The 27941-nt window shown below is 36.6% G+C and overlaps 1 protein-coding gene across 1 annotated transcript; it reads left to right on the forward strand.

The window, feature by feature from the left end:
* On the forward strand, positions 1–27561 carry LOC6035977. Its single transcript, XM_001846032.2, has 2 exons — positions 1–141; positions 26700–27561. The coding sequence occupies exon 2, from the start codon at positions 26707–26709 to the stop codon at positions 27520–27522; it is 816 nt and encodes a 271-aa protein (XP_001846084.1). The 5' UTR covers positions 1–141; positions 26700–26706; the 3' UTR covers positions 27523–27561.
* The last annotated feature ends 380 nt before the right edge of the window (positions 27562–27941 follow it).

The raw sequence follows: 27941 nt of genomic DNA on the forward strand, positions 1-27941 counted from the left end.
CGTGCGATCAACACCAAGGTACTGGAGTTTCCATTGGTGAAGAAAGTTTTTTCGTAAGAAGTACGTTCGAGCAGAACATCTGGTGGTGGTCATTTGAGGTGATTTGCAGTGCCGACGGAAAGGAGAAAAGATAGCCTCAAGGTAAGAATTCTAATTTTGTTGTTCAATCGTTTCAATATAAGGGGTTTTTGATAAACCTATAATCTAAATTTCAAAAGAGTTGATTATTTTTGCGCAAAAAAAAAATAAAACTTATAGTTTTTTCATAGATTTAGATTTACCCGTCTTTCAAGAATTGATTTCAATACATATCACAAAAAACAATTAGGTTTTGAATAATTGATTTTAATTTTACTTAATGACTTGAAAATAGACTGCTTTTACATAAATTCAAGTATGTTGTTTCAAATAATTCTTCAAATTTGTTAAATCAAACATTTATATTTTTTACCAATCTGAAGGCATATAACAGTTAAATGGTATTGATTGCATCAAAATGACTTTAATCATAAAGGGCTCATTCGACATCAACATCAAATCACATTCATTCACTATACTTTTATAATTGTTTAAAACATGATTCTTCTTATGTAAATTTTCTTATGAATCTAAACGATCCAACAATTTTTTTCAAGGATTTGACTACTTCTCTAGTGTATTCTAGTACTTAGTATCCTCATGCTTGCATACTTCATATCAGTTGAATCTATATACATTGTTTTATTTAAGAAATACACTTTTATCGGCAGAAAATTTGTATCATTGGTTATCGAAAAAAAATGAATTAAATTTAATTTAGCAACTTTAAATATTGTTCATCAATTTTGTCCTGGAACAACTTACATTTCCTGTTATTCTCAAACGACGAAATTACCTACATTTCTCTACCAAAAATAACAGAATGGAATAATAATACGTTTTAGCACTAGTGTCGAAAAGTAACATTTTTTTAATATATGTTTGATATGAACAGTGAATTTCCACAACGCATGGACACAAAATTCAAATCAAATAGCGTATTTCGGAATTGCAAAAAAAAATTGTAAGCAACTCGTTGCATAATTTGCTTTTTTCAGCACTCATCGTATTCATCCAACTCGGTAGGCCTCGTAGGATAAATGATCGACTCGTGCTAAAAAGTCTTCTTTTTGCAACATGTTCCATAAACTACTATAACTTTTCTATAAATTTAGAGCACTTTTTGATTCTAGTAATATTTGACGGTTTTTTTTTTACTATTAAGACATACTTGTAGATAAGAAAAGCATTTTCAATAAAACTATCCATTTTTGATCAAAATGCTGTTAACTACCATTTCGACAACATTCTTAACTGTGATATAGCAAAACTTATTATTTGATTTACTTATTCCAATCGAAATACACAAACAAATTATTTTGCATCAAATTGTTTTTGTTTTGTAGTAAAAATTCACAGTTTTTCATAAAATGTGGTCGCTATAATATAAAATACACTGAGCCATAATATGTATTTTTTTAAACAGCATTTTTCTTCACATTTAAAACATAATTTTTTCAACCAAAATAGTTATGATGTTCAGAGAAGTATGTTAAACCAACCATGTACCACCATGGATGGATTTAGCAAAGTTAATAAGTTAATTTTTAGCACTGGCCGTCTTACCCCACATGGGTGGCCGCCTTACACCGCGTGTTTCATATATGTATACGATTTCATTTTTTTTTTTAAATTGCTGAAAAGTATTGAAAATTGGTTTTTAGACCAACTAATCTATGTCATTTCTATACTCGACTACTAGTAGTACAATATATACGTAATTTGAGATCAAAATAATCTGTTGTGTAAATTTTATTCAACAAAATTTTTTAATTGGTTTTGATTGAACAAAAATACGTATTGTTTTCTGTAAGTTTTTTATATAGTTTTTTCTTACTCTTGTTAGTGCCTTAGTTAAAAAAATAATTGTTCCTAAATGGATTATGATGCAACACACAGCTGTAAGGAACTCCAAAACTCTGTTTTGCACTTCAAAATAACTCATTGTATTTTGATTATTCACCAAAAAAACAGAATTGAATTGAATTGAAATACGTATTGTCTGTTTTTTTTTTTAATTTGATAAAAAATACCTTTTCTAATACCACTTTTACACCAAGCTTTTGTAAACGTTAGTTTTTTTCTATCCCCATGTATTTTACCATTTCCACCCTTAAAATAAATTAAGGGGTTCAAACGAAATGTTATTTAAAATATTTTGGAAAAATAAAATTTGTGGAAATAAAAGTTATATTTCCAGAACTTTAAATTATTATTTTTGGGTAAACTAAATTCTTGCGATAAAGATTACAGAAAAAGAAACACAATCATCACAATCTCGCACAACTCCATTCATTTTGGCCTAATACTTCAAAGCATTTCTGAGATGAATGGTATTGGATTTGAATCATGGGGGATAAGATGATCTTCTTTCAAAAAACAACGTACGCATCTTGAAGATTAAAAAAAGCTACTTACGGCTACTTGAACCAGATGAGGAGCAGTTATAAGTAATTGTTTTAGATCGACCCACTGAAGAAGTACGACCCAAAATTGTAGCAGGTGAATGGTTTAGAAGAAAGCTTCTTACCTGGTTTAGATGTCCGATATGAAGAGCAAACACATAAGCAGATATGCCGGTTGTTTAATCTTGAAAACTTCGTTGTTTAATGGTGTAAAGGACTATATCAACAACAAGAATCTTCCTAGCGTTTACTCTTTGATCAGCCCGACGTTGATGACCATCAACCACACGTGCTCAAAACTGGACAGACACTCTCCCTTTTTTCACCGTATAGGAAAATCCGCGTTTTCCTGAACGAGATATCAAAAGCCATCAATTAAAGGATTTACTTCGATTTAATCTACCCAAATGAGTGGCATCAAGAGAGCTGCCACTGCTGATTGGGACTCGAAATAATTACACAACTCAAACATTTTTTTCCCAAAAAAAAAGAATCAAAATCCTCACTTAATAACCCGGTTCGACCAGTTGGACGGGCTTCGCCGCCAAAAACTCGAGGGGGCCATCACGCCGCCGATTGCTACCTTCCGATAACACGTGCCGGCTGGGCTATTTGGATGGCCTTTTTGCCGAGGTTGGTGGTAAAATCACGGCCCACCACCCGGGTTAACCCCGTTAGAAAAGTGAAAATGAAAACACGTTTTCCCGCGCGAATGTGACCACGCACGTAGCTTATCAATTTCCGAAGCATTTTCGACCTGCCTGGGGTGATTTTGGGTGTTTAGGGTGTGGCCACGGTCATGTGTGGAAATTTAGTGGTTATTTTTTCGTCGATGCAATTTATTTAAATCTCCGCTTTTTATCTATTTTATTTTGGGAAATTTTTGGATTCGTTTTTTTCGTTAGCCCCAGTTCGGACACATTGCAAAAGATAGCAATCGACAACTGGTCAGGACAGTGAAAGTGGTTCTATGGGACTAGGTTCCGTTGGGAACCCTGCAGGGGATAGCAATAAAAAAGGATTATCGCTGACAGGCAGGCAGGCACGTCCTTTTGCGGACTTTGGAAAACAGTGCGAGAACTAGTTTCTCGCTGGTGAGGATTTTCGATGATTGTTATTGTTTTTATTGGAACGGGATTGGGACAGTTTTGGCACCGGAAGTTGTTTATTACTATGGCATTTTTAAAATAAATTTAATCAAATGCAATAAAGGAACATTTAAAAAGGGTATTTCAAAAGTTTATTAAAATCATATCCTATTTACAGTAATTTATCATTGAAAAATGTCATTAAAAAAAATACTCATAATATTTCTGTAATATTTTAGTTCCTTCAAGCACGACTGATATTCTTTAAATGAGCAAATCTCTACAAAATCGGCCGATATCGACCATTTTTATTTTTGTATTTTTTGATTTGGCTCAAACTTTGTGGGGGCCTTCCCTAAGACCAAAGAAGCTATTTTGTGTCATTGGTTCACCCATACAAGTCTCCATACAATTTTGGCTGCCGTCCATACAAAAATGGTACGTAAATATTCAAACAGCTGTAACTTTTGCGTGAATTTTCTGATCAATTTGGTGTCTTCGACAAAGTTGTAGGTATTCCTGAAGACTATTGAGAAAAAAAATAGGTTCACGGTAAAAAAATTGTCGATTTTTTTGTCATCGTTTTTTCACAAAAACTCAATTTCCCAAAATACGTATTTTTTTTTAATTTTCCATATTTTTTTATATGTTTTAGGGAACAAAAATTCGCAACTTTTGAGCTATTGAGAAACATGGTCAAAAAATCTGACGCCGAGTTACACATTTTTGAAAAATTAGTGTTTTTTGGAAAAAATCGAAATTTTATACCATTTATACCATTGACCTCAATTTTTTATGTAACATTGAATTTGCAATCGAAAAGTGCTTTACAGATTTTTTGATAAAGGGCTCCGTTTTCAAGATATAGCCACCAATAGTTTGATTTAAGTGAAATATATGCAGTTTTCTGATTTTTAAAAATAGTGACCATGAGTGACCAATTCTAAAAAAAAATTATTGGAATGTTCAGAAAATTTGCTATAAAATTGTCTGATTGGACTGAATGAAGATTGGACCTCTGGTTGCTGAAATACAACGGCTTATAGAAATAGAAACAAGAAAATTGAAGTTTTCGAACTCTCACCCAAACAGCCCACCATTATCTAATGTCGATATCTCAGCAACTAATGGTCTGGTTTTCAATGTTAAATCATGAAACATTCGTGATATTTTTCGATCTTTTCGAAAAAAATAATTTGAAATGTTTTAAATCAAAACTAGCATTTTGAATGGGCGTAATATTCACTGTTTAGGAAAAAAAATTGCAGATTTTTCAATCAACTTTTTTCTCACAAAAACTCAATTTCCCTAAATAAGTTTTTTTTTTATTTTCGAGTTTTTTTTATATGTTTTAGAGAACAAAAATCCGCAACTTTTGAGCTATAGAGAAACATGGTCAAAAAATCTAGCCGAAGCCACCAAATTGAACAAAAAAATCACTCAAAAGTTACAGCTGTTTGAATATTTACGTACCATTTTTGTATGTACATCAGCCAAAATTGTATGAAGACTTGTATGGGTGAACCAACAACACAAAATAGCTTATTTGGTCTTAGGGAAGGCCCTTACAAAGTTTGAGCCAAACCAAAAAATACAAATAAAATCCATTTCCGGTTTTGGTAGAAAATTTCTTAAATGTGTTTAGCTATAATCAGATTTAAACATTTTTAAATGTGATTGAAAACAATTAAAAATTTTGTTAACTTATTTTTCCAATATGGTTAAGAAACAACTCATGTTGAAAAATTCTATCCAAACAAACTTTGTTGACTATGTTTTTATGTTATGAAAAGTTTGGTGCTGCAAGTTATGGAACAAATGTTGTGAATTAAAAAAATATAATAAGAAAGTTGTTTAACTACCAACTGTACACATTTTTTCCTAATTGTATGGTTTATCGACGCCCTTCGAGAATTTTTATCCGGTCGTATTTTTATACAGATTTTCAATTTTATATTTAGATATTTAGGCAATTTTGTGGCTAGACATTTGATAAAAGATCATAGGCAATTGCTCCTTTCAAATTGAAAAAAATGCCTATTTAAATTGAATGGAAATGTTTGGACTGATGGCATGACAAGACCTTTTGATGTCAATGAGTTGCTATTATTGTCTTAGCTTGTGAAAATCTATATCGACATATGTGCGTGTGACTCAGAATCAGAATCATATTTTCCGTGAAACACAGTTTGACTTTCTTAAACTGAGCTTCACAAAAAAATGAAAGAAGACTAAGTTTATATTCAGCAAATAGAGTTTATTTTAAATGTGTTTTGAACGTGCGCTGGATATAAGCGAACTAAAATCAATTTAATTATTTTTATGTTGTGAATACCTAACAATTTATTTTTATTAAGTCCCAAATTTCAAAACTTATTTGAATAATTTCTCAATAAATTACGAATTTTGGTTCAACAAGAGTTGGTAGCATTAGACATGCCAATCCAAGAAACTATGTGGCATGTTCTGAGCACACTTAGTCTTAAGCTATTTTTAAACTCGAAAATTGTATGGACCACTCTAACAATATTCGAAAATTGTCCAACTATACGTTCTCTATGTAGTTTTACCCGCAGAATCCGAATTTACCATCAAAATTTGAGCCGATGTTTCAAAATATCGAATTTTCTTTGGGTTTACCTGATTATTTAACACAGAAACCAAAAATATACCCAAAAAACGATATTTTAACTCTTTCCCTCAATTCTGAGGGCAGATCAGATTCAGCAGGCAAAATAACATCGAAAAAACAAATAATTTCTGAATTTCTCCCCTTTCGAATGAAACCTGGCGCTAAGAATTTGGCATGCGCTTATTCAAAATATTTAAGTTTGATAATTGCATCTATTTTGCCTTGGCTGTAACTTTTTACCCTAAAGTCGAAAATTATTTTTTAAAAACGACAATGAGTGAACTTTTCTGAAGAAAAAAATCCCCTTGAAAAAAAACAAAGGGGCAAAGGTTTGCTGGTAAAAAATATTATTCTACAATTTTAAAATGTTTACCTTTTTCACAGAAAACAGATTAAACATTTTGAAGAGTATCATGCAAGCAGCGGTGATGGGAAGATGGATTTTTGTGGTGTTCTCTTTGTGCTGTGTTCGTGTTCATGTTCGAGTCATGCATGCAGTGGGGGGTCATTGTGGTAATAAATATTATTGCGCGTCAGTGTCGTGTGGGCAGCAGGATCAGGAAGATGATTTTTTTGTTGTGTTCGTTTTGTAATGTATTTGTATTAAAATCTAGCATGGCTTTTTGTGGTGATGGTATTGTTTTGGTGGTGGTGGTGATGGTGTTAAAAAACAAACGTTCAATTTACTAACATTGAGTCCAAAACCTCCCTACAAACATCTATACCACTAGGTGACGTAGAGATCTCTGCGCATTCTAGATAGATGTTTACTAACATACCTTCCAATCCCCGAGGTTAGCAAGGTACCGGCCAGGAGCCCCTTATCTTACTGGATAGTATTACACGCTCATCTAAAGAGGAAAACATGGTATCTCCCGTGTTGAAATATTGTAACCGGATGAGAGTCTAGTGCTATCATACGTTTAATTACAGTTAAACAGCAAGATAAGCGTTGTGCAGCCATCCGGAATTGTGCGACCTTTATTGCTAATGCTAATGCTAATGCTAAAACAGATTAAACATTTTGAAAATTAGGCTTGAAATTTGATTTTTATTTTTCCAAGCTTACAGTTTGCAGGGTTGCGAATGAGCGAGCGCTCACGGAAGGCTTGCTCGCTCCAGCTGGAGCGTGAGTTTTTATCAGGTAGCTCGTGCTCGCTCACGCTCACCGGAGCGTTTTGCGCTCACGTGAGCTGGTGAGCCAAAGTAGGTAGTTGTTTTTTCCTGTTGAAGCATCTGCCTGTTTGAAACGAAGTTTCTAGAACTATCTCAGCACAGGCAGCAAAAACAAACAAGAAAGTGGTCGAACAAACAAAAGTAGGCAATGAAATGGATCTGATCAGCGAACCGAAATTTACGTTCTACCTATTTAAAATCTAGACATTTTTCGAACAAGGAACAAAAAACTAATTTCATAATGTAAACATTCATTGACGTGGAGAGATGCACTGTTTGTTCACAAATCAAATCCATATTGGACCATATTGTATTTTCGTTATGTACAAAAATATTGACAATTTATGTATATTTTATTTATTTTTAAATATTCTTTTAAACAGTTACAATCATCCTTGTTCAAAAAATCATATATAACTTGTAATAATTACAAGTTATAATCTAATCTAATCTAATCTAATCGAACACAAGCGCAGCCAGTCCGAAGAAAGCATCCGGGAAGAACTTATGGTTAGATTACGCCTCAAGTTCTTTCTTGTCATTATTAATGATTGCAGTACTTTCGAGAACCCCCGAAATGTATTACACTCACTAAAGCGGCCCGGCCTACTGCGTTGCATTAACCGCAAGAGACAGATTCTATGAACGGAACCCACATTTCATGGAATCATCAGGGGAAGAAGAAGAAGTGAGGACATACCGTACCAACCACTTCGAGTTATTTATAGAATATGGTGTGTAGTGTGTGTAGGGGAGTCGTTGGGGAAGGGATTGTTGTATTATATAGTAAATGACCTTGTGACATTATTTCACCACTACGGATTAATTCACTCAAGGGGTGTCAACCCCTCGGTGGCCGAGTGGCTAGAGCATCTGACTACCAAACCAAAGGTGTGAGTTCGAATCCCACCTGATTCCATGCGTTTTTTATTCATATTAAAAGTTCAATTAAAGTCGAATAATTTCAAGGAGACCGGTCGGGAATCGAACCCGGAACCTTCCGCTTATGAGGCGGGAGCCGTAGCCATTAAGCCACGGGCCGGTCCTTGTAATAATTACAAGTTATATATGATTTTTTGAACAAGAATGATTGAATATTTTCAGTGGTTTGGTTGCGAAAGTGTTGAATAAAATCCACTTGCTGGAAGAAGAGCCAACCTTTTCGTGGTGAAAAATATTGACAATAGATTTGATTTGAGTCAAAAGGGTTATTTCAATCCTTAGGAATTTTGACGCATATGTTTAAAATAGAACTGTTTCAAAAATGTTACCCTATTTTCTAAAATGTTTGCCAAATAAAGACTAACCTTATAAAAATGATTAGCCGTTTCTAATCACTGAATCACTGAAAGATTTAATAAACGGAATAACTTTTTTTTATGGTAGCTCATTCTGACCCGCAATCTGGAAATGTAGTCAAAACACTGATTAGGTACATAAAAACAGTTTAATGTTATATTTTAATCAAACAAGCATTTAACCTTGAATCGAGCTTACCAAAGCATAAATCCTCTTGAATCAATTCATTGTTTTGTAAGTTGTTGTAAGGTTTACAGGCCCTTTTATTTAGGCGTCTATACCCCTCCGCCCCTCTCTGCTACAATAAGGCCTTTGAATTCTAAAATATTTATACATTCGACTGTATGTCTGAAGAAATATGAGCGCGAGCGCGAGCGTGGAGCAAACGCGAGCTGAAAAAATCGGAGCAAACGTGAGCGCGGGCAAACGTGAGCTAGTTCGCGCAGCGCTCCTCCTCACGAATGAGCGAAAAGTGAGCGCTCATGAGCGCGTGAGCGCGTGAGGAACGCAACACTGTCAGTTAGATACTGCAAGTAGCTAAAATATATATATTTCTCTTTTTTTTTGAGAAAAATTCAAGAAAATAATGCAGATGATTTTTAACAGAACAGATCTTTTTTAGAAAAATCTGCTTTTATGCATTGTTGAAATAAGTTCAACTATTATCACTTCAGCTCTGTGTCTCTGTCATAGTTCATACAATATGCTATCAAAGTCCACTGCTATCATACTCCATTGTTATTGTTACAAAACATAAGCAGATTATATCGTCGCTCGAACCCATCCCGAGCACTATCATAACGCTGTTGGTTGGTCCCTTTTCATGAACAGAGGCCAATCTGCGACAACATAAATTGGTGTATGCATTTTTTATGATTCGCTGACAGTCCACCACTGTTTTTTTTTTGTCCGCTGGAGGAGCTTAGCGCTGCTGATGATGATGGGAAAAATCGAATCACTAAAATGCAACAAGCTGGACTAGGACCTCGGAGATCCGTTGCACATCGGACAATTATCCTAATGGATGGTTCCAGCAGCTCACTTTAAGCGGATCATCGGAGGATGGTTTTCGGTGGCATGGCCTACTACTGGGATACTGGGATTGAATGGTAATTACGCGCGATAGTCAAGTCGATGATAGGATGCCGGGGATTAGTTGCCCAGGGTAACGCACCCGGACTGTGGCTATTCTGATTTGGGACGGTTTTGAGTAGGGCGAAAACGGAGCGAAACGTGATGATTGGTTCGGAGATGTGATGAGATGATTTATGAACTTCCTGAATTATGAACAGAGGCGTAATTAAAGTAATTTGGATGGGTAAGAATTGCATTTCAATAAGGGGATTTTTTTCTATCACTGAATTTATATACTCGTTGACAGCCTTAATATATTATTGTTATAGATCATCAGATACTTAAAGTATTGTTTCTGATATGAATTTAAATAGTACCCAAGTCGTATGAATTTAAACAGTACTTTATAGTAGTATGCATGTTTTGAAGACACTTTTTCTCAGCTATTTGTGTTGATCTAAAATTCTGATAATATAATCAAGTCATCAATTGGGTTGCAAATACTGATCATTCCATTTAGTTTTCCTATAAAATATGTTTTATTCATTTGGATACTTTGGACATACTGAAAGCTGTCAAAATTGGATAAGACCTTTTATGATTAAAACATATTGTATCCAAACTTCATTATCACTTTAATATCGTTAAACGAAAAACTTCTATTCATATTCATATCCTTTAATATGTTGCAAACAACTCACTGTGGTAATTTATGCTCACACATTCTGGATTCCACTTTAAAACAATCCAAACTGACGGCACACAACATAACCTTCATCGTTTTATACAGCTTTATGTGACGCTATTCAACGTGACATGCTGCACTTTCACTACAATTTCCCCCTTTCCCCTCCTCAACCCTCCCATCATCAAGTACCCAACCTCACAATGGTAATAAAAACAAAAGAGACGACCCCCTGTTCCTCCTTCCAAACAATAAAGCCGAACACACCGTAAATAGTAGCGCGCCGTTCAGCATAAAACTGTCCTCTTCCTCCGGGTGGTGGTCGGTCGGTCGTGTCTGCATACATTAAGATCTGCTCCGAGCGATAACGTCATTCACGTCGGGAATCGTTATCCTTGTCCGGGGACTTGTATCCAGAATGAGTGAGGTCCCGAGGAGGGAGGGGGGACAGTTCATGAAGGACCTTCCGAGTACGGTATTTTGATCCAACTCTTTTTTGGTCAGCGGGGCCTTTTGTGGTCGTTGGGTGCCACATGGATTATGTGATGACCTCGGAGGTCCTGGGAGAACAGTTGGATGATATATGAGCGTTTGAAGTGAGCATATTCCGCTTCTAATTTACATATTTTTTGCTCGACTCATTGTTCGGGAGCGATTCCGGCGGAAAGAAGGTCAGCCTATTTGTACAATTGTTATTCAAAATAATTTAAATTTTTATAGCCTCTCAATTGTTTCAACATGTCCAGATAAATTGGCCACGATACCCGGACCATATGGATCGGCCAACTGGTTTCCCCGAAACGTCCTGGGAAGGGGTTGGTTACACGCGTGGCATATCCACCAACTGTCCAACCCTGAGTGGTGACCCAGCAAAATCGCCAATCTAACAACGTATAAATTTCCCTTTTTCCCGTTTTTCGATCAATTCAAATAAAATTAACTTCAAATGAAATCACATTTCGGCATTCCCCTTTTGCTACCCTTCAGCAGAACCAAGGTCCAATTTCGACCTTACCCCTTGTTTGGCGCGGAAACATGAAATCATGTGCTCAAATTAGAGCGCGATCACTCCCACCTTGATACAGAAGTGGCGTGTTTTGTCAAATCGTTTGAAGGCACCTGAATTTGAGGAATTCCCGGGTGTAGAAAAAAAAACGAAGAAGGGGGTTCAAATTGCGCGCGGCAGCTGTAAATTTGTCACGAATTAAGCTCTACGAGGTATACTCCAACTTTTTGGTCGCGTGATTTATGTGATTATAGGTGGCAGGACCCTCGAGTTGAGTGGTTCTTAATTAACAAGTTTCAGTTGCACTTCCGGCGGGTGAAGTGATACCGGTGGGCGGATAAGGTGCAGTCGAACAGGCAGACAAAATGCTCTAATTTGTCTAATTTTGGTTAACTGTTTTGGGTCAGTTTCAGTTTTCGAAATGATTGACATGACATGATAACAATTCCTTTAATAATCAAAAGTCTGATATAAATAGTATTAGATCAAAAAAAAATAGAAAGAATGCGTAACGTGATTTTTGAATGATCCCACTTTGTTTGCATCTACAAAATAGGAGGCTGTTCGAGCACAAGCATGACTTGCTTTCAATATTGAGCAATTCTCTACCAAAACCGGAAATGGATTTTATTTGTATTTTTTGATTTGGATCAAACTTTGTGAGGGCCTTCCCTATGACCAAATAAGCTGTTTTGCGTCATTGGTTCACCCATACAAGTCTCCATACAATTTTGGCTGCTGTCCATACAAAAATGGTATGTAAATATTCAAACAGCTGTAACTTTTGAGAGAATTTTCTGATCAATTTGGTGTCTTCGGCAAAGTTGTAGGTATTGTTGAGGACTTTTGAGAAAAAAATAGGTACACGGAAAAAAAAAATTGCAGATTTTTTAATTAACTTTTTTTTCACTAAAACTCAATTTCCCAAAATACGTATTTTTTGAATTTCGAGATTTTTTGATATGTTTTAGGGGACAAAAATCCGCAACTTTTGAGCCATAGAGAAACATGGTCCAAAAATCTGACGCCGAGTTATGATTTTTTGAAAAAATAGTGATTTTTGGAAAGAATCGAAGTTTTATGCAAAAACAAGTTTGACATTATTTTTTAATGCAAAATTGAATTTGCAATCGAAAACAACTTTACAGATTTTTTGATAAAAAGCTCCGTTTTCAAGATATAGCCACCGGAAAATTGATTTTAGCGAAATATTTGCAGTTTTTCAATTTTTAAAAATAGTGACCATGAGTGACCATTTCTAAAAATTTTTTTTTTTGAAAAGTTCAGAAAATTTGCTATAAAATTGTCTAAGAGACATTGAAGATTGGACCTCTGGTTGCTGAGATACAGCGGCTTAAAGAAAAAGAAACAGGAAAAATTAAGTTTTTTAAGTTTCACCCATAAATACCACTCACCATTTTCTAATGTCGATATCTCAGCAACTAATGATCCGATTTTCAATGTTAAAATATGAAACATTCGTAAAATTTTCCGATCTTTTCGAAAAAAATATTTTGTTTTTTTTAAATCAAGACTAACATTTCAAAAGGGCCAAACATAGAATATTACGCCCTTTTGAAATGTTAGTCTTGATTTAAAAATTTTCAAAATATTTTTTTCGAAAAGATCGGAAAATTTTACGAATGTTTCATATTTTAACATTGAAAGTCGGACCATTAGTTGCTGAGATATCGTCATTAGAAATTGGTGGGTTGTTTTGGTGAGATTTAGAAAACTTCAATTTTCGTTTTTCTTTTTCTTAAAGCGGCTCTATCTCAGCAACCCGTTGTCCAATCTTCAATGTTTCTTAGACAATTTTATAGCAAATTTTCTGAACTTTTCAAAAAAAATATTTTTGGAAATGGTCACTCATGGCCACTATTTTTAAAAATTGAAAAACTGCAAATATTTCGCTAAAATCAAACTTTCGGTGGCTATATCTTGAAAACGGAGCTTTTTATCAAAAAATCTGTAAAGTACTTTTTGATTGCAAATTCAATTTTGCATTAAAAAATAATGTCAAACTTGTTTTTGCATGAAACTTCGATTTTTTCCAAAAATCATAACTCGGCGTCAGATTTTTTGACCATGTTTCTCTATAGCTCAAAAGTTGCCGATTTTTGTCCCCTAAAACATATCAAAAAATCTCGAAAATCAAAAAATACGTAGGGTAGGGTAGTCATCAATGGGACACTTTTGGTTTTCAACTTTCAAAGATTTTTCTCATTTTTTCATCAGCATGTTTTAATGAGCTTTTTGTTGCATTTTCTTTCTTTCAATGTGTTCTAACATTGACCAAAATATGAGATCGATCCGACATCTACAGCCAGAGTTATTCAACTGTCTCATTGTAGACGCACTTGGCAGGAACAATGAGACAGCTGGGGAACAATGAGACACACTACGAAAATCAAGATTTTTCTAGTAAAACATCATGTTTTTGTATTGTTCCATTGCAGGTAACTTGCCTTGAACATTTTAGAGCAATTTTGCCAACATGAAACTTTAATTAACAAAAGTTATACTAAAAAGTATTTAAATTTTGTAAAATCCGTATATTTATACCAAATAACTTTGTATTTTTGGTTAAATGAAGTTAACACTCAATAAATATGCCAAAAATCACTTTTAATTCATGTTTTGAAAGATTTTCATAGATTTTGAAAAGTTTAATGAAGAAAAATCAAAGTGTCTCATTGTTACCCATGAGCTGAAATGAGTGGGGAACAATGAGACAGTCCTGGATACTGGATATATTCTAAATTTTGGCCAAACCTAATGAAAGGACATTGTAGCCCAACTCAATCCCTATGGAACGTCGAAAGAAATTTGAAGAAATATTAGTTTTGGTGTTAATGGTAGCCTACGAGCGAAAAAGTAATTTTTGTCCATAATTTACTTTTACACCCCAGAATCAACCATTTATGAATAACTTTTCAAGGGAGCTTCCATAACCAAAGCCACTATAATGGCAGACGTGTATCCAGTAGACACACCTTTCCCCCAAATATGAGCCTGATTGGTTGAAACTACGACTTGTGAGAGCCATTTTATCATTGTTCCCCGTGTCTCATTGATGACTACTCTCCTAAAACATATCAAAAAATCTCTAAAATCAAAAAATACATATTTTGGGAAATTGAGTTTTTGTGAAAAAAAAGTTGATTAAAAAATCTGCAATTTTTTTTCCGTGTACCTATTTTTTCTCAAAAGTCCTCAACAATACTTACAACTTTACCGAAGACACCAAATTGATCAGAAAATTCACTCAAAAGTTACAGCTGTTTGAATATTTACATACCATTTTTGTATGGACAGCAGCCAAAATTGTATGCAGACTTGTATGGGTGAACCAATGACACAAAATAGCTTATTTGGTCATAGGGAAGGCCCCCACAAAGTTTGAGCCAAATCAAAAAATAGAAAAAATAAAAATGGTCGAAATCGGCCGATTTCGTAGAGAGTTGCTCATTCTAAAGATTTCTTGACTTCAACTCCAGGTATTTAAAAGCCACTATCTTTTTATTCTTGCAAATAAAAACGAAACAATTTGTAATGATCGATTACAATGCTTCCTACGTTTGGCGAATAGTAAATTGGTTCCACTTTGACAGTTCAAAATTGAGGCCGTTTTGTGGACCACTATTCAGCACCCAGGTATCACTCTGTATCACTATAATACAAAATCAAATTAAGTTTTTCGTAGAACAATAGGGAAAATAGTTTTTTTTTCATTGAAGTAAAGGGTTATTTAAAAGTTAAAAAAGAGATTGGTATTAACATATGATTCTAAAAATATAGAACTGGGTACAACAGCTGAAAAATACAACATTGAGCTAGGAAGTTGTTGTTTATTTTAATAAGGCCTTTGCAAATATTTTTTTAAAGTTTTTGTCACCCCCTTCAAAGATGGCCTGAATAATCAAGGGGCAAAAAAAATATTATTTCGAAAAACTTCAAAATTTTCATGAAAATTACAGATGATTCAAGTGAAACCCAGTAAAAATGCATTTTCCCGCGTTTATAATCATATTCAGCATGTTTGAACTTCTTTGAAAACATTTTAAATTTTCATGAAATACCAATGTACCGTCCCACAAAAAGTTTTTTTTTGCGTAAAAAAAATCAGTCAATACCTCGATATTTTCAAAACTAATGTTTGGAAAGCAACTGTACGCCTGTAAAATACATTTTAAAACACTTTTTTCATCCAAAAGTTTAAACCCTAGGCTTGTAATTTAAATTTTTATATTTTTTTTATTTTTTTTGCCCCTCCCCCCCCCCCTCGACTTTAGTCAGAGCCGAGGGACATAAACTTCAAAAAATAAAGGGTTATTTAAAACGGCCTAACGTGACTTTAACCTAGAGAGGTCATTCGTCGCTTGAGCTAGAAAGAGTTTGCTAGTACTTAGAAAAACGAAATGATTAGATAAAGGAAAACTATTTCAAAATAACATTTAAAATTGCTAGCAGATGGGTGATAGTAACAGATAAAAAAAACTGTAACTTTAGAAAAACATCTTGTAAATATGTTATTCGTAAAATCAGACCAGGTCAGAAAACATCTTCCGGTGTCAACATTCGTCAAGCTCAGCCAAGAAACACTCCCTTAAATTTTCCAAATCCTCTCCCTCGGTGACAGCTGGTTTCCCGTATGAAATATTGGTTCCAATTTATTTCTGGTCTCATCTTACCATACACTTCTCACCTTGCCACTGCTTCTTCCTGCAATTCGCAAAGGGCGCCAAAATCGCAACCTCAAGGCTAAATAATTGCCGGTGTGCCAACAGATTTTCCGAAAAAGATAAACTTGCCAACAAAAGATAACTGCAGAAAACACCTTTTTCGAAAAAGAAAAAGGTGCAAAAACTTAAACAATACAAACCAAGATTTATGATGCAACTGCTCCTTCCTTTCTCCCAAAATTTCTCTCCTCGCACTTCCTTAAACAAATACAACGCTCACACACCACCTTGGCATTGTAGAATCAGCAAATGAAAATGGTTCGTTCCACACCTCCTTAAATTTTGGAAAAAAAAACCGTCCTTCCGATCCTTTGGCCAAACATTTGGGCTTCGCGTCCTTTACGCAACTTTTACGATTTGTTGATGCTGGCCCGGGGCAAACTTTCCCTTCCCTTTCACTTTTCCCTGAAAACTGGGTCTGCCCATGGCTGGCACGGTATGTTCGGTTAACCCTGGCCTTAAGAAACCGAAAAACCGTCCCAAAATCGGAACGCACGAAGGAAGACGATTTCGTTCCACTTTTTTTTTGAGAATGTTTTTGCATCCCATAAAGTCGTTGGTGAAGTTGGTTGGTTTTTCCCCCTTCAGCAAAGTTTTTCCTCTACAGCTCAGTTGGGTTCAACCTAATGGTCGGTGCTTACCTTTAAAAACTTATCGGTTATTTATTTGGTCCTTTGAACACATCGCTCGGCGGCCTGGAAAACTTTTCAAATCTAATCCCGCAGCGAAAAGTGAAATTTCCCTCGTGATTGTGGCTTTTCCGACCACTTTGAGTTTCCACTCGCTCCGTGGAGGGGAAAAACAAACAGAAATTGGATTTCAATTCAATCCTGGTCTGGTTCGCAAATTCGTTTTTACTTTCGCTCGGATGATGGTGGGGACGGCTTTCATTTCCATCAGGATGCTATTTGTTGGTTGACTTTATCCAGCCATATGATAAATCACTTTGACCTTAACCATCCGTTCGGAGGTCATCGACGTTTCCGGGCTTGGGAAAGAAAGGAAACAATCTTTATTATGCTCGTATGGTATTCATCGGAAGATTTTCAAGAAATTTTAGGAAAACGAAGGTGCAACATTTTCCCTAGACTTTTTTTGATGTCGTTGAGGAATGAAGCCATTCTGTTGTGTCATTAATCAAATTTTGGGCTGTAATTTATCAGACGATCCTCTAATTTCATGGATGAAATATCAATTAATAAAAAAATTGCTCAGCCTTAACATTTTTATATTTAAAAAACAACAATATAAATCAACAAATGACATTTTTCTTTGCAATCATTTTTGTCCCTCAAAATTTGAGTCTCAAAATCCATGATTAAAAAAAATATACAGATTGTTGGGTAATGAACTTAAATAAAGCATTTTTTTCTAAACCAGGTAAAATCACATTCACAATAAATTTTGTAGAATTCACTGTGACTGATTTTCATCTCAAAAATTGTAATTTATGTATGATACAGGGAAAATAAATCTGAAAGAAAAGATAGCTATTGACTTGCTAACGGAACTTGAACAATGTTTTGCACAATTACTTAAATATAGCGATGCAAGAAGCAAATCGTTTAACAGACCAATTTTTGATGTATCTAGACTAAATCGACCCGCCTGAATCCGAATCTGCATGATATTCAAGATGGCGTCCAATATGGCGGCTGAATGGAAACAAAATCACAATGAAAGGATGTTTAAGTTCAATCAACTACTCAAATTAAACTAATTTGTGGTCGTTGATCTCGAGTTTAACCCTTAGAATTCTCCAAAGTACTCAGGGAATGTGTAATCCAAGATGGCTGCCAATATGGCGGTGCTAGAATATTGGAAATGTTTATACAGAAATGTAACAGGCAATCAACAGGTAACATTTAACTAATTTGGGGTCGTCAAACTCGAATACGACCCCTGAAATACTCTAAAGTACTCAGGAATTGTGTGCAATCCAATATGGCAACCAATATAACCTTTTCATTATTTTTTGCCTTCCTCACTGAGGTAAGGCTATAATCCTGCTCTAAAAATGAACTTTTTATTAAAAGCTCAAATACCCACCTTCATGTATACATATCGACTCAGAATCGAAAACTGAACAAATGTCTGTGTGTGTATGTGTGTGTGTATGTGTGTGTGTATGTGTGTGTATGTGTGTGTATGTATGTATGTGACTAAAATTCTCACTGAGTTTTCTCAGCACTGGCTGAACCGATTTTGATCAAACCAGTTGCAATCGACTTGGTTTAGGGTCCCATACATCGCTATTGAATTGTTTGAAGTTTCGATAACTAGTTCAAAAGTTATGTATGAAAATGTGTTTTCACATATATCCGGATCTCATTTTAATGCATGTAAACGATGTCCGGATCCATCATCCGACCCATCGTTGGTTAGGTAATTGAAAGACCTATCCAACGAGTCCACAACATTGAAGATCTGGCAACCCTGTCTCGAGTTATGACCACTTAAGTGATATTTATGTACTTTTTTGAAGCCGGATCTCACTTAAATGCATGTAAACGATGTCCGGATCCATCATCCGACCCATCGTTGGTTAGGTAATTGAAAGTCCTTTCCTTTCCTGTCTCGAGTTATGACCACTTAAGTGATATTTATGTACTTTTTTGAAGCCGGATCTCACTTAAGTGTATGTAAACAATGTCCGGATCCATCTTCCAACCCATCGTTGGTTAGATAATTGAAAGACCTTTCCAAAGAGTCCACAACATTGAAGATCTGGCAACCCTGTCACGAGTTATGAGCACTTAAGTGATATTTATGTACTTTTTTGAAGCCGGATCTCACTTAAATGTATGTAAACGATGTCCGGATCCATCATCCAACCCATCGTTGGTTAGGTAATTGAAAGACCTTTCCAAAGAGTCCACAACATTGAAGATCTGGCAACCCTGTCTCGAGTTATGACCACTTAAGTGATATTTATGTACTCTTTTGAAGCCGGATCTCACTTAAATGTATGTAAACGATGTCCGGATCCATCTTCCAACCCATCGTTGGTTAGATAATTGAAAGACCTTTCCAAAGAGTCCACAACATTGAAGATCTGGCAACCCTGTCACGAGTTATGAGCACTTAAGTGATATTTATGTACTTTTTTGAAGCCGGATCTCACTTAAATGTATGTAAACGATGTCCGGATCCATCATCCAACCCATCGTTGGTTAGGTAATTGAAAGACCTTTCCAAAGAGTCCACAACATTGAAGATCTGGCAACACTGTCTCGAGTTATGACCACTTAAGTGATATTTATGTACTTTTTTGAAGCCGGATCTCATTTTAATGTATGTAAACGATGTCTGGATCCAACATCCGACCCATCGTTGGTTAGGTAATTGAAAGACCTTTCCAAAGAGTCCAGTAATTTTCTAGATCTAAAAAAATAGCTGAAATATTTGTCCAAACCACGCATATTACCCATTGTTGGTAAAAAGTGAGGAAGGCATCAACCACATAGGTGGATTAAGTTAGTTTTTTGCTTTCTCTTGAACTTGTGTAATGGCCTAATTAGAATAGAATTAGTTCGGCAAAATAAGTGCGTCCCTATCAGGGTGGTCCAAATTTGAGGACCCACTAGGACGGGTCAATTCTGCGGGCATTTCAGAGCATGATCCCCTAAGTGTACTGAGCCCGAATCCCAAATATGCGCTTGATTGATTGCGACAGGACCTGGGGCTATGACTTTGAATTTTAAATGGGATTTAACCCGTAAAATTCGTGCGTTTTGGTTTTTGCCAGTTTTGAGCTCCCGATTTATTCAAAAACCTCATGAGCCCATAGTCCGTGTTCCAGGGAACAACGTTGCTCACGAGTGCAAAAAAAACGTAAAGTATTTAAAACGTTACAGAATTTATAACACCACCGCTGCAAACATCAACTTTTTCTTCACTCTCTTCTGGCAGCACTTGCTGCTCCTGCAGAAAAGATTGAGGCAGGCGTCGCGACGCTCATGCAACCAAGCAAGCTGATGGTGCTGCCAGAAAAGCTTGAAGAAAAAATTGATGTTTTTAGCGGTGTAACATTTAAATAGGGGACGAAACTTTTCGCACTTTTCGCAAAGTTGTTCCCTCAAACACGGACTATGAGCTTCTATTATTCATACACTTTTTGGAGGCCGGATCTCAGATATTTCAATGAAAATTATGTCCGGGTCCATCATGCGATCAGTCGTTAGTTAGATAATTGAATGACTTTTGAAATGAGCTTAAAACATCGATGGTCTGACAACCCTATCAAAAGTTATTAGCACATAAGTGTTATTGGTACACTTTTTGGAGGCCGAATTGTCCGAATCTTTCATGCGAACTATCGTTGAATAGGTTTTTATCAGACCTTGCCAATGAGCCAGAAAGATTGAAGGTCTGAAAACCATATCAAAAGAAATGAGTAATAAAGTTGATTTGGTAAACATGTTTAGGGATAATGCTGCTATTTTTACAGAATGTATTGACTTCATGAATGTGAGGAAGGCACCAACCACCTAAAGGTGGATTAAGTAACTTTTTTTATTCAAATAGTTCAAAAATAGAAGATGTGTAGATTGATTTTCAAACTTGATGCTTCTTACTGATTGCTATCCTGATTTGCCCCAATTGACGGTTCATAATGGTTTAAATAAGTAACGGCGTTCAACCAAATCATTCCACCAAAACCCCTAAAGCAAAATCCAATTTTAAGACAAAATCACCCAAGACTAAATCTGCACATAAAAGAAGCACCGCCATCCAATGACGTGCATAATTTTCCCATTATGATTATTGGCCTCGCAAAGAAAAAGAAGAAGAAAGTGTTTTTCGGCAAAGGGTGCACCAGGTCACCGATTTGCGTAGAAGCGAGAGTCCCGCACCCGGGGATGTCGCTTGAAATCGATCCAATATTCAACCCGAAGAAAATGTGCAATAAAATGCAATTCAAGGGCTGTTCGTAAAACGGTGATTCCATTCAATTTGCAAAAACCCAAACCTTTGTCAAAGACTCCCTTTGATTTTTCTTAGAATTTTTTTTTTGGCTTTGGCCATTGTTGAAGAACCCCGACCCAGGTAGGGAAATCGTCCCGAAGTGAAGAAAGGGTTTTGCAAATCGAGGGATCATGATCTATTTCCTATGCGTGAATAATTGAGTGCCTATTTCGGGAGGAGCGTATCCTTTTACTTGAATTTATTTCTTACTTCTCCGAGGCAAGGACGTTTGGTGGGGTTGGGACGCGCGCGCCAAAGTTTTGAAAAGGGGCTCTGAAGGCATTTTCATACTGCATTACACCGTCACACGGGGTTGTGCTTCTTTGGGTGCAAGCAGGCAGGTATGGTCCTTATGGGTTATGTAAAAAGGTGAACATAGCAAGACCTGTGTCTAAAATGCTGGTAAATTTGATTGAATTTGAACCGTGAAAAATCAGGATTTACGGAAAAATTGTGCATAAGTCTTATGCGATTTTGACAAAAAAAGGAAACATATTTGTCTAATATCAAAAAAATAAACAAACTTCTCGCCACGGTAAAAATGCAATAAACCGTCATCATTGACCCTCAGGTAAAGACATCCTTCCCAGGGATGCTAAATCTTCCGGGACCGCTGCCAAGAAAATCCTGAACCATAAAACAACATTGTTGCCTGCTGCGCTGGTGCTTCCGGCTCAGCAAAAATTGGCTTCCTTTCCGATTGCGGGTGAATTGACTATTCATTAGGAAACCCTTTTTCCCCGGGAGCCGCCGAATCCCATTGTGTGTCATAAGTACCCCATAAATGTTGGCCCGACAATTTCGGAGGAGGGTCTGGTAAAAGACGCCGACGGGGGAGTTTGGTCCGGATTGCCATAAATACATAATGTAGTCCACACGAGCAGACATTTATCCCGAGTTATGAGCAGAAGAAGGAGGAGGTTGAGGAAGTCATCTTCAAAGAGGTTGATGCCGCGACCACGTGGCGCCTCGACTTGGCCCGCCAAAATGGGGTCAATCGATTTCGTTTTAGGAATTTTTGGGGACAGGTAGTTGCGTAAGTGTCATATGGCACTCTATTGAAGGTCTCATATCAAAACCCGAATCTTATCCTGTTGATGTGGTGTAGATTTATTACACGTTTCTAATGAACCGCCATAAATCACTCAACAAACCCAACTAGTAGCTAACCAAACAAACAAACAACGAATGTCAAGGTCGGCTGAACCTTTGCCCTGATCCTAAGCCACATATCGGAATTCCCATGCTATACGTTACTCACATATGGTCCGTCGGCTGCACTTGACGTCGACCAGCTTTATCCGACGTGGCCATCGACCGGGTCTTTTTTTCCTTTTCTCCCCGTTTTTTCTCATTATCGCCCAATCGGGTCCGCGTGGACACAAATAGACCTATAGGATCTGCCCTTGGGTCAATATGGAACATTTTCGAAGTGGTGGCATTCGAACATAATGAAGTGAGAGTACGTGTGGATTGGGAAGTCAGCGGTGTTTTGTTAAGTCCACTTCCGGGGAAGCAATAGAAAAAGGGCAAGTGAAAGTGCTTTGAATTACTTCATTTAGACTATATTTTCATGTAGTGTTACATTTGTACTTTTTGTCCTGAAATTTATTGCATTTCCTGTTTGGTGTTAAATTAAGCACTAAATTAAGCACAATACAAGAAATTCGAACGTTACCGATATTCCCCAAAATCCTGCAGAATATGTTTCTTCACGCAATTCCTTTCCCTTCGCCATATGGTCCTAAATGAGTGCAAAACTCTGGCACAAGGCACCGCCGCGTCACCACCGATGGATTGGCCAATGTCACTCTCCCCCTTTTAAAAATTAGCTTGCATTTCAGAACCTCACGTCGCATGCAAAGATAGGTGAAATGGATAAAGTTAATTTGCATACAGGTGTGGTGTGGCCCACAGAGGGACTCGATTTAAAGGTCGTAACTTTCGTGTTGAGATATGGAACGATTCAATTACAAGCACACACAGAAAAAAACATACACGTTAAGTGCCCCGAGGTCCGAAATGGAAATTTTGCGTGCCAATATGAGGAAATGGAAATTATGCCGTGCCATATGGTCCCATATGCCGGCGAAGGCGTCTGTCACGAGTGTGTGGCATTTTTCACGGTGAAATGTGCATATTTGTATGGTTTCACGTGTGAGGGAATGATGGAATGCATTTAGATTGAATGCAACAACATTGCATTAAATTAATGCATTAATTTCCGGAACAATTTTAAAACATTTTTTCTTTGCAAACAGAATTAACATAAATAAAAAGAGATTAACTCCTTGAAAAGTCCCATTTCAGGCATAATAAACTACCAACCACAATTTAACGAATTTTAATAGTTTAACTAGCCTTTCCTCCCAGTTTTTTTGGGATCACTTGAAAGAAACTTCTAGAGCGGGAGGTATCAAATTAAAGAACAAAAAAGCAAAGCATGCTTTTGAAGAGACTGACAAAAAATGTTGACAGATGGAGTTCGACAGCCAGAAAGTTGACTGTAAAGAGAGCACGAAATTATATTTGCAAAAAAATGCTGGTTTTCAGCCTTAGTAAAATACACTCGACTCTCTGGTTGTCAATATCAAAGGAACCGTCGAGGAAGAGAATCATCAGTATAGAACGATGCAAAATGAAGACTCGATTGAAAATATTTTTTCTTGATACCCAGCTATGGGAGAGAATCATGGCAACGTCCATCAAACAAAAACAAACTAATGTCAAACACCCTTCAAAGCTTCGTTTCGCCAAGAAAAATGTCTATGGAAGCCATGAGAAAGTGAAATTATTGACAACCAGAAGAGATTTTTAAAGCAAACAGAATCCAAGGGACCGTCGAGGAAGAGATCCTTCAAGCAAGGGAAAATATCGAGGAATGAAGATAATTGAAGTATGCAGATTGAAGGGACTGAATAATTCATCGATAGATGGAGAGTTATTGATATCGAGAAGATCGACAGCCAGAGAGTCGACTGTATATAAGTAGATTTTCAGAAGATTAGAATGCACAGTAGGATGACAATAAAAAAAATCGACATCGACCCTCTGACTCGATTCCTAATGCAAAAATAAGTATCTGTGCCAATTTTGAGCCAAATCGGTTAAGGCTAAGGGGTCGCTTTTCATCGTTGAAGTTTATATGGAGAAAATCACGAAAATGTATGGGGAAAAACATCGTTTCAGTAATTTTCTGCTAGGTGACGTAGGTTTCGCCCAAAATTGTCCAAGTGTGAGATTCTCGTAGGAAATTTAATTCCCTACAACTTTGTCGAAGGGTGCAAAACGATCCGAGTTGATCCTGATTTTTGGTGATTTTTCTAGAAAAAAAATTTCTTATATACTTCCTATATACTGCCCATGTTCGCATTAATGTCCCATATGCAAAAACAGCAACCTGAGAAAAACGCAATTGAAGTTTGTCCCATACATAAGGCTACGTGTTAAGTTTTCACGAAAAAACTGGATTTCCTTCTGATTTCTAGAACAAAGTATTGGATGTTTTAGGCTCTATTGAAAGAGCACGCAATTTTGAACCAAACTGCATCGCATTGCTAATAACTAATCAGGATCAACTCGGATCGTCTTGCACCCTTGTACAAAGTTGTAGGTAATTAAATTTCCTACAAGAATCTCACACTTGAACAATTTTGGGCGAGTCCTGCGCCACCTGCTACAAAAACCCTGAAGCGATGTTTTTCCCCATACATTTTTGCGATTTTCCCCATATAAACTTCAACGATGAAAAGCGACCCCTTAGCTTTAACCGATTTGGCTCAAAATTGGCACAGTTACTTGTTTTTGCCTAAAGAATCGATCCAGGGGGCATCTTTTGCGATTTTCCGAAATTTTCAATTTTTCTTGTCACCCTAATGCACAGTGGTCCAGATCGCCAAAAGATCGCATCATTTTCTGAAAGATGATGATGTTTTGGAGCTCTGGTGTCTTCAAAAGAGTAGTTGAAAATGGAAAGGGGAAATGTTTTGGTCGAAAATTAGGGTGGTTCACGATTAGGGTGATTTTGAAAATCTAACTTAACAGGAATATTTTTGGGATTTTTTTGTCTTCTAGAAAGTTGTTGGGCTTGCCAATCCAAGCAAGATTGTCGAAGACATCAAAATTTTATCTCGTAATCTACGCCTTCTATGACCAAATTTATAGAAAGCATCTGAGCAAACCCTCAAAAATCAGTTTTTTGAACGTGGCATTCCAGGGTTAAGCTTTAGAAAAAAGTGATATCTGGAGCACTTTTAGGGCTCTAAAAACCGATCATTTTTATTTTTTGATATGTCAATTTGGACTTAAGGGTCAAATGTTACAGCCATTTTAAGGTAAAAGAGATGCAAATTTAAATCTTAAATATCTCGAAAAGGCGCAAGCCACATTTTAAGCACCAGGTTGCAGTTGAAAGAGAAGATCTAGCACTACAAACGCTGAAAAAATCTCAGGGGTGTTTTTCTTTAAACGCGAGATATCTTCATTTGAAAAAGTCTAATTTTCAAGTGAAACCCATATGGGACCACCCGAAAATTGTTTAAATATATGTTTCCATGTAATTTGCCCCGCTGAATCTGAATCTGAAAGTGTCGAAAAATCGAATTTTTGGTCATATTTTGGGTTTCCTTGTAAAATTATCATCCCCCCTACCCCCTCCTACTAAATTTACCCTTTTCCAGTATAAAGCCAGTTTTTAGTCTAATTGAGGTAAAATTACGCTATCCATAAATACACATTAATTACTGTGAATGATCTCGGTTTTAGCAAAAAAATAAATGTCAAATTATGTGTTCTATTTTTAAGTTATTGAACCAAATTGTTGAAGACAAACAGTTTTGATATTGTCAAAAAATAATTGAAAATCAAATAATTCATGAAAAAATCATTAATGTGGTTGTTTTCGGCTGTCCCAGTCGAGATAGACGAGTACGAAAAAATTATAAACTATTATTATGAATTTGAAGAAACAAATAACATGTAAATAAAAATTAATTAAAAATGTAAAAAAAAAACATTTTTTTAGCTAATTTCAACTAATTAAGGATGCACTTGCACATCAATGAAGGAAGTTGTAGTCTTCTTTTTAAAAAAAATGGTTTATCTCAGCCTGGATTTAATCTTGAATTCAAATACAGCCTATTTTTAAATGTCCATTATGACCCCTAAACTACCGTAAAGTAATTAAAAATGTTAAATCCAAGACGACGGCCAAAATGGCGATGCTGGAAAATTAAAAAAAATGTATTTTTTATTAAATTTTAACTAAAATTTCATGTTAAAAGTAAAAAAAAATGGGTCGTAGAACTTGAATTTGATGTTAAAAGTAAGAAAATAAAAAATAAAACACAAAAAATCATGATTCGATTACCCGATATCTCTTGAAAACCTTCAAGCAATCGAACTTCAGATAATTGAGTGACACAAATTATGAATTATAATTTGTAGTAACCCTGGCAGATATATTTCAGAGAATCCCTGAATACTTGGTTATACTACATTTCTCTACCAAATTATAATATTCTCCCTCATCTGTTTCCTTCCAGATCAACCATGCTCAAGTGGGTCGTCACCAAGCGTGCTGCTTCGACAGCTCCACGTGTTCCACCAATCAACGGACCATCTCCCCCCGTCGTAACCCAACTCGAATTTACCTGCTCCTGCGACAAGGAAAACCACTGCGAAGAGACCATCGAGTTCGAGACCAACAACAACAATTCGTACGCCTTCAACGACCTCGGCAATTTCTACAGCCCTCGCAAGTGTCGACTCTCTTCCGGACCCCTCAACCGAACCGCCGACTCTCGTGGTGGCACCCCAAACTGTTCCTGCCGACCAGATCCGTCCCCCTCCCAGAATCGTCCTCGAAACGGACAAACCCCACTCTCGTCACGCAATCAACTGCGCAAGAAGCTCCGAACACGCAGGGAACGCAACAAAACCTTGGCAATGCGACTGTCCGTGGCCAGCCTGAACGCCAGCCTGTCGGAACATGCGACCGTCGTTGGCCACACGACACCCGCCAAAGCCCAGAACGCCCCATTGGGCGACCTGTTCAACCTGTACCGGGAGCCACCGAGCGCCAAGGCAGAACTGCTTCAGACCTTTCTCAACTCGAATCCAGGCCCATTTCAAGAGCGGGAGGTGAAAACGCCAGAAGGACCGAGTCCCCTGGCGGATGGTGCCGGACAGTTGATTCGCCAGCGAGCAGTAAGGAGGAAGCAACCGCCGCCACCGCCGCATCAGCTGCAGCAGTGTAAGCTGGTCAAGGCAGGAATCAGGGTTCAACAGATGGAGACGAACGATAGTCCAAATGCCTTTTACAGTGCGTACATTTTTCGGGAATTGGCGCGGGAAATGTTGGTGTAGAATTAGTGTTCGGTTGGGTCACAGTTTAGGTCAAGTTATGTAGTTAGGTTACTTTATTTAATAAATCTGAAAGTAAACTAAAATTTTCAACTTTGTTATTTAAACCGCGAACAAAAAGAACAATTTTTCCATTATAGGTAAATGAAACACCAACAACTTCTCGAAAAACCCAGTTTGCCGGAATTTTTGAAACCGGATGAAAACCTGCTGAAATTTTTCTGCTTTCTGCTGAAATTTTGAGAAAAATAGTACTTATAAGTTTCACTCAATTATCCTCAATTTTTCCTCTATTAGGTACAGTCAACTCTCTGGTTGTCAATATTCAAGGGACCGTCGAGGAAGAGAATCATCAGTTTACAGAATGATGCAAAATGCAGCCTCGATTGAAAATATATTTTTCTTGGTACCCAGCTATGAGA

This window comes from Culex quinquefasciatus, chromosome 2 (genome assembly GCF_015732765.1).
Source record: "Culex quinquefasciatus strain JHB chromosome 2, VPISU_Cqui_1.0_pri_paternal, whole genome shotgun sequence".
NCBI classification, from domain to species: domain Eukaryota; kingdom Metazoa; phylum Arthropoda; class Insecta; order Diptera; family Culicidae; genus Culex; species Culex quinquefasciatus.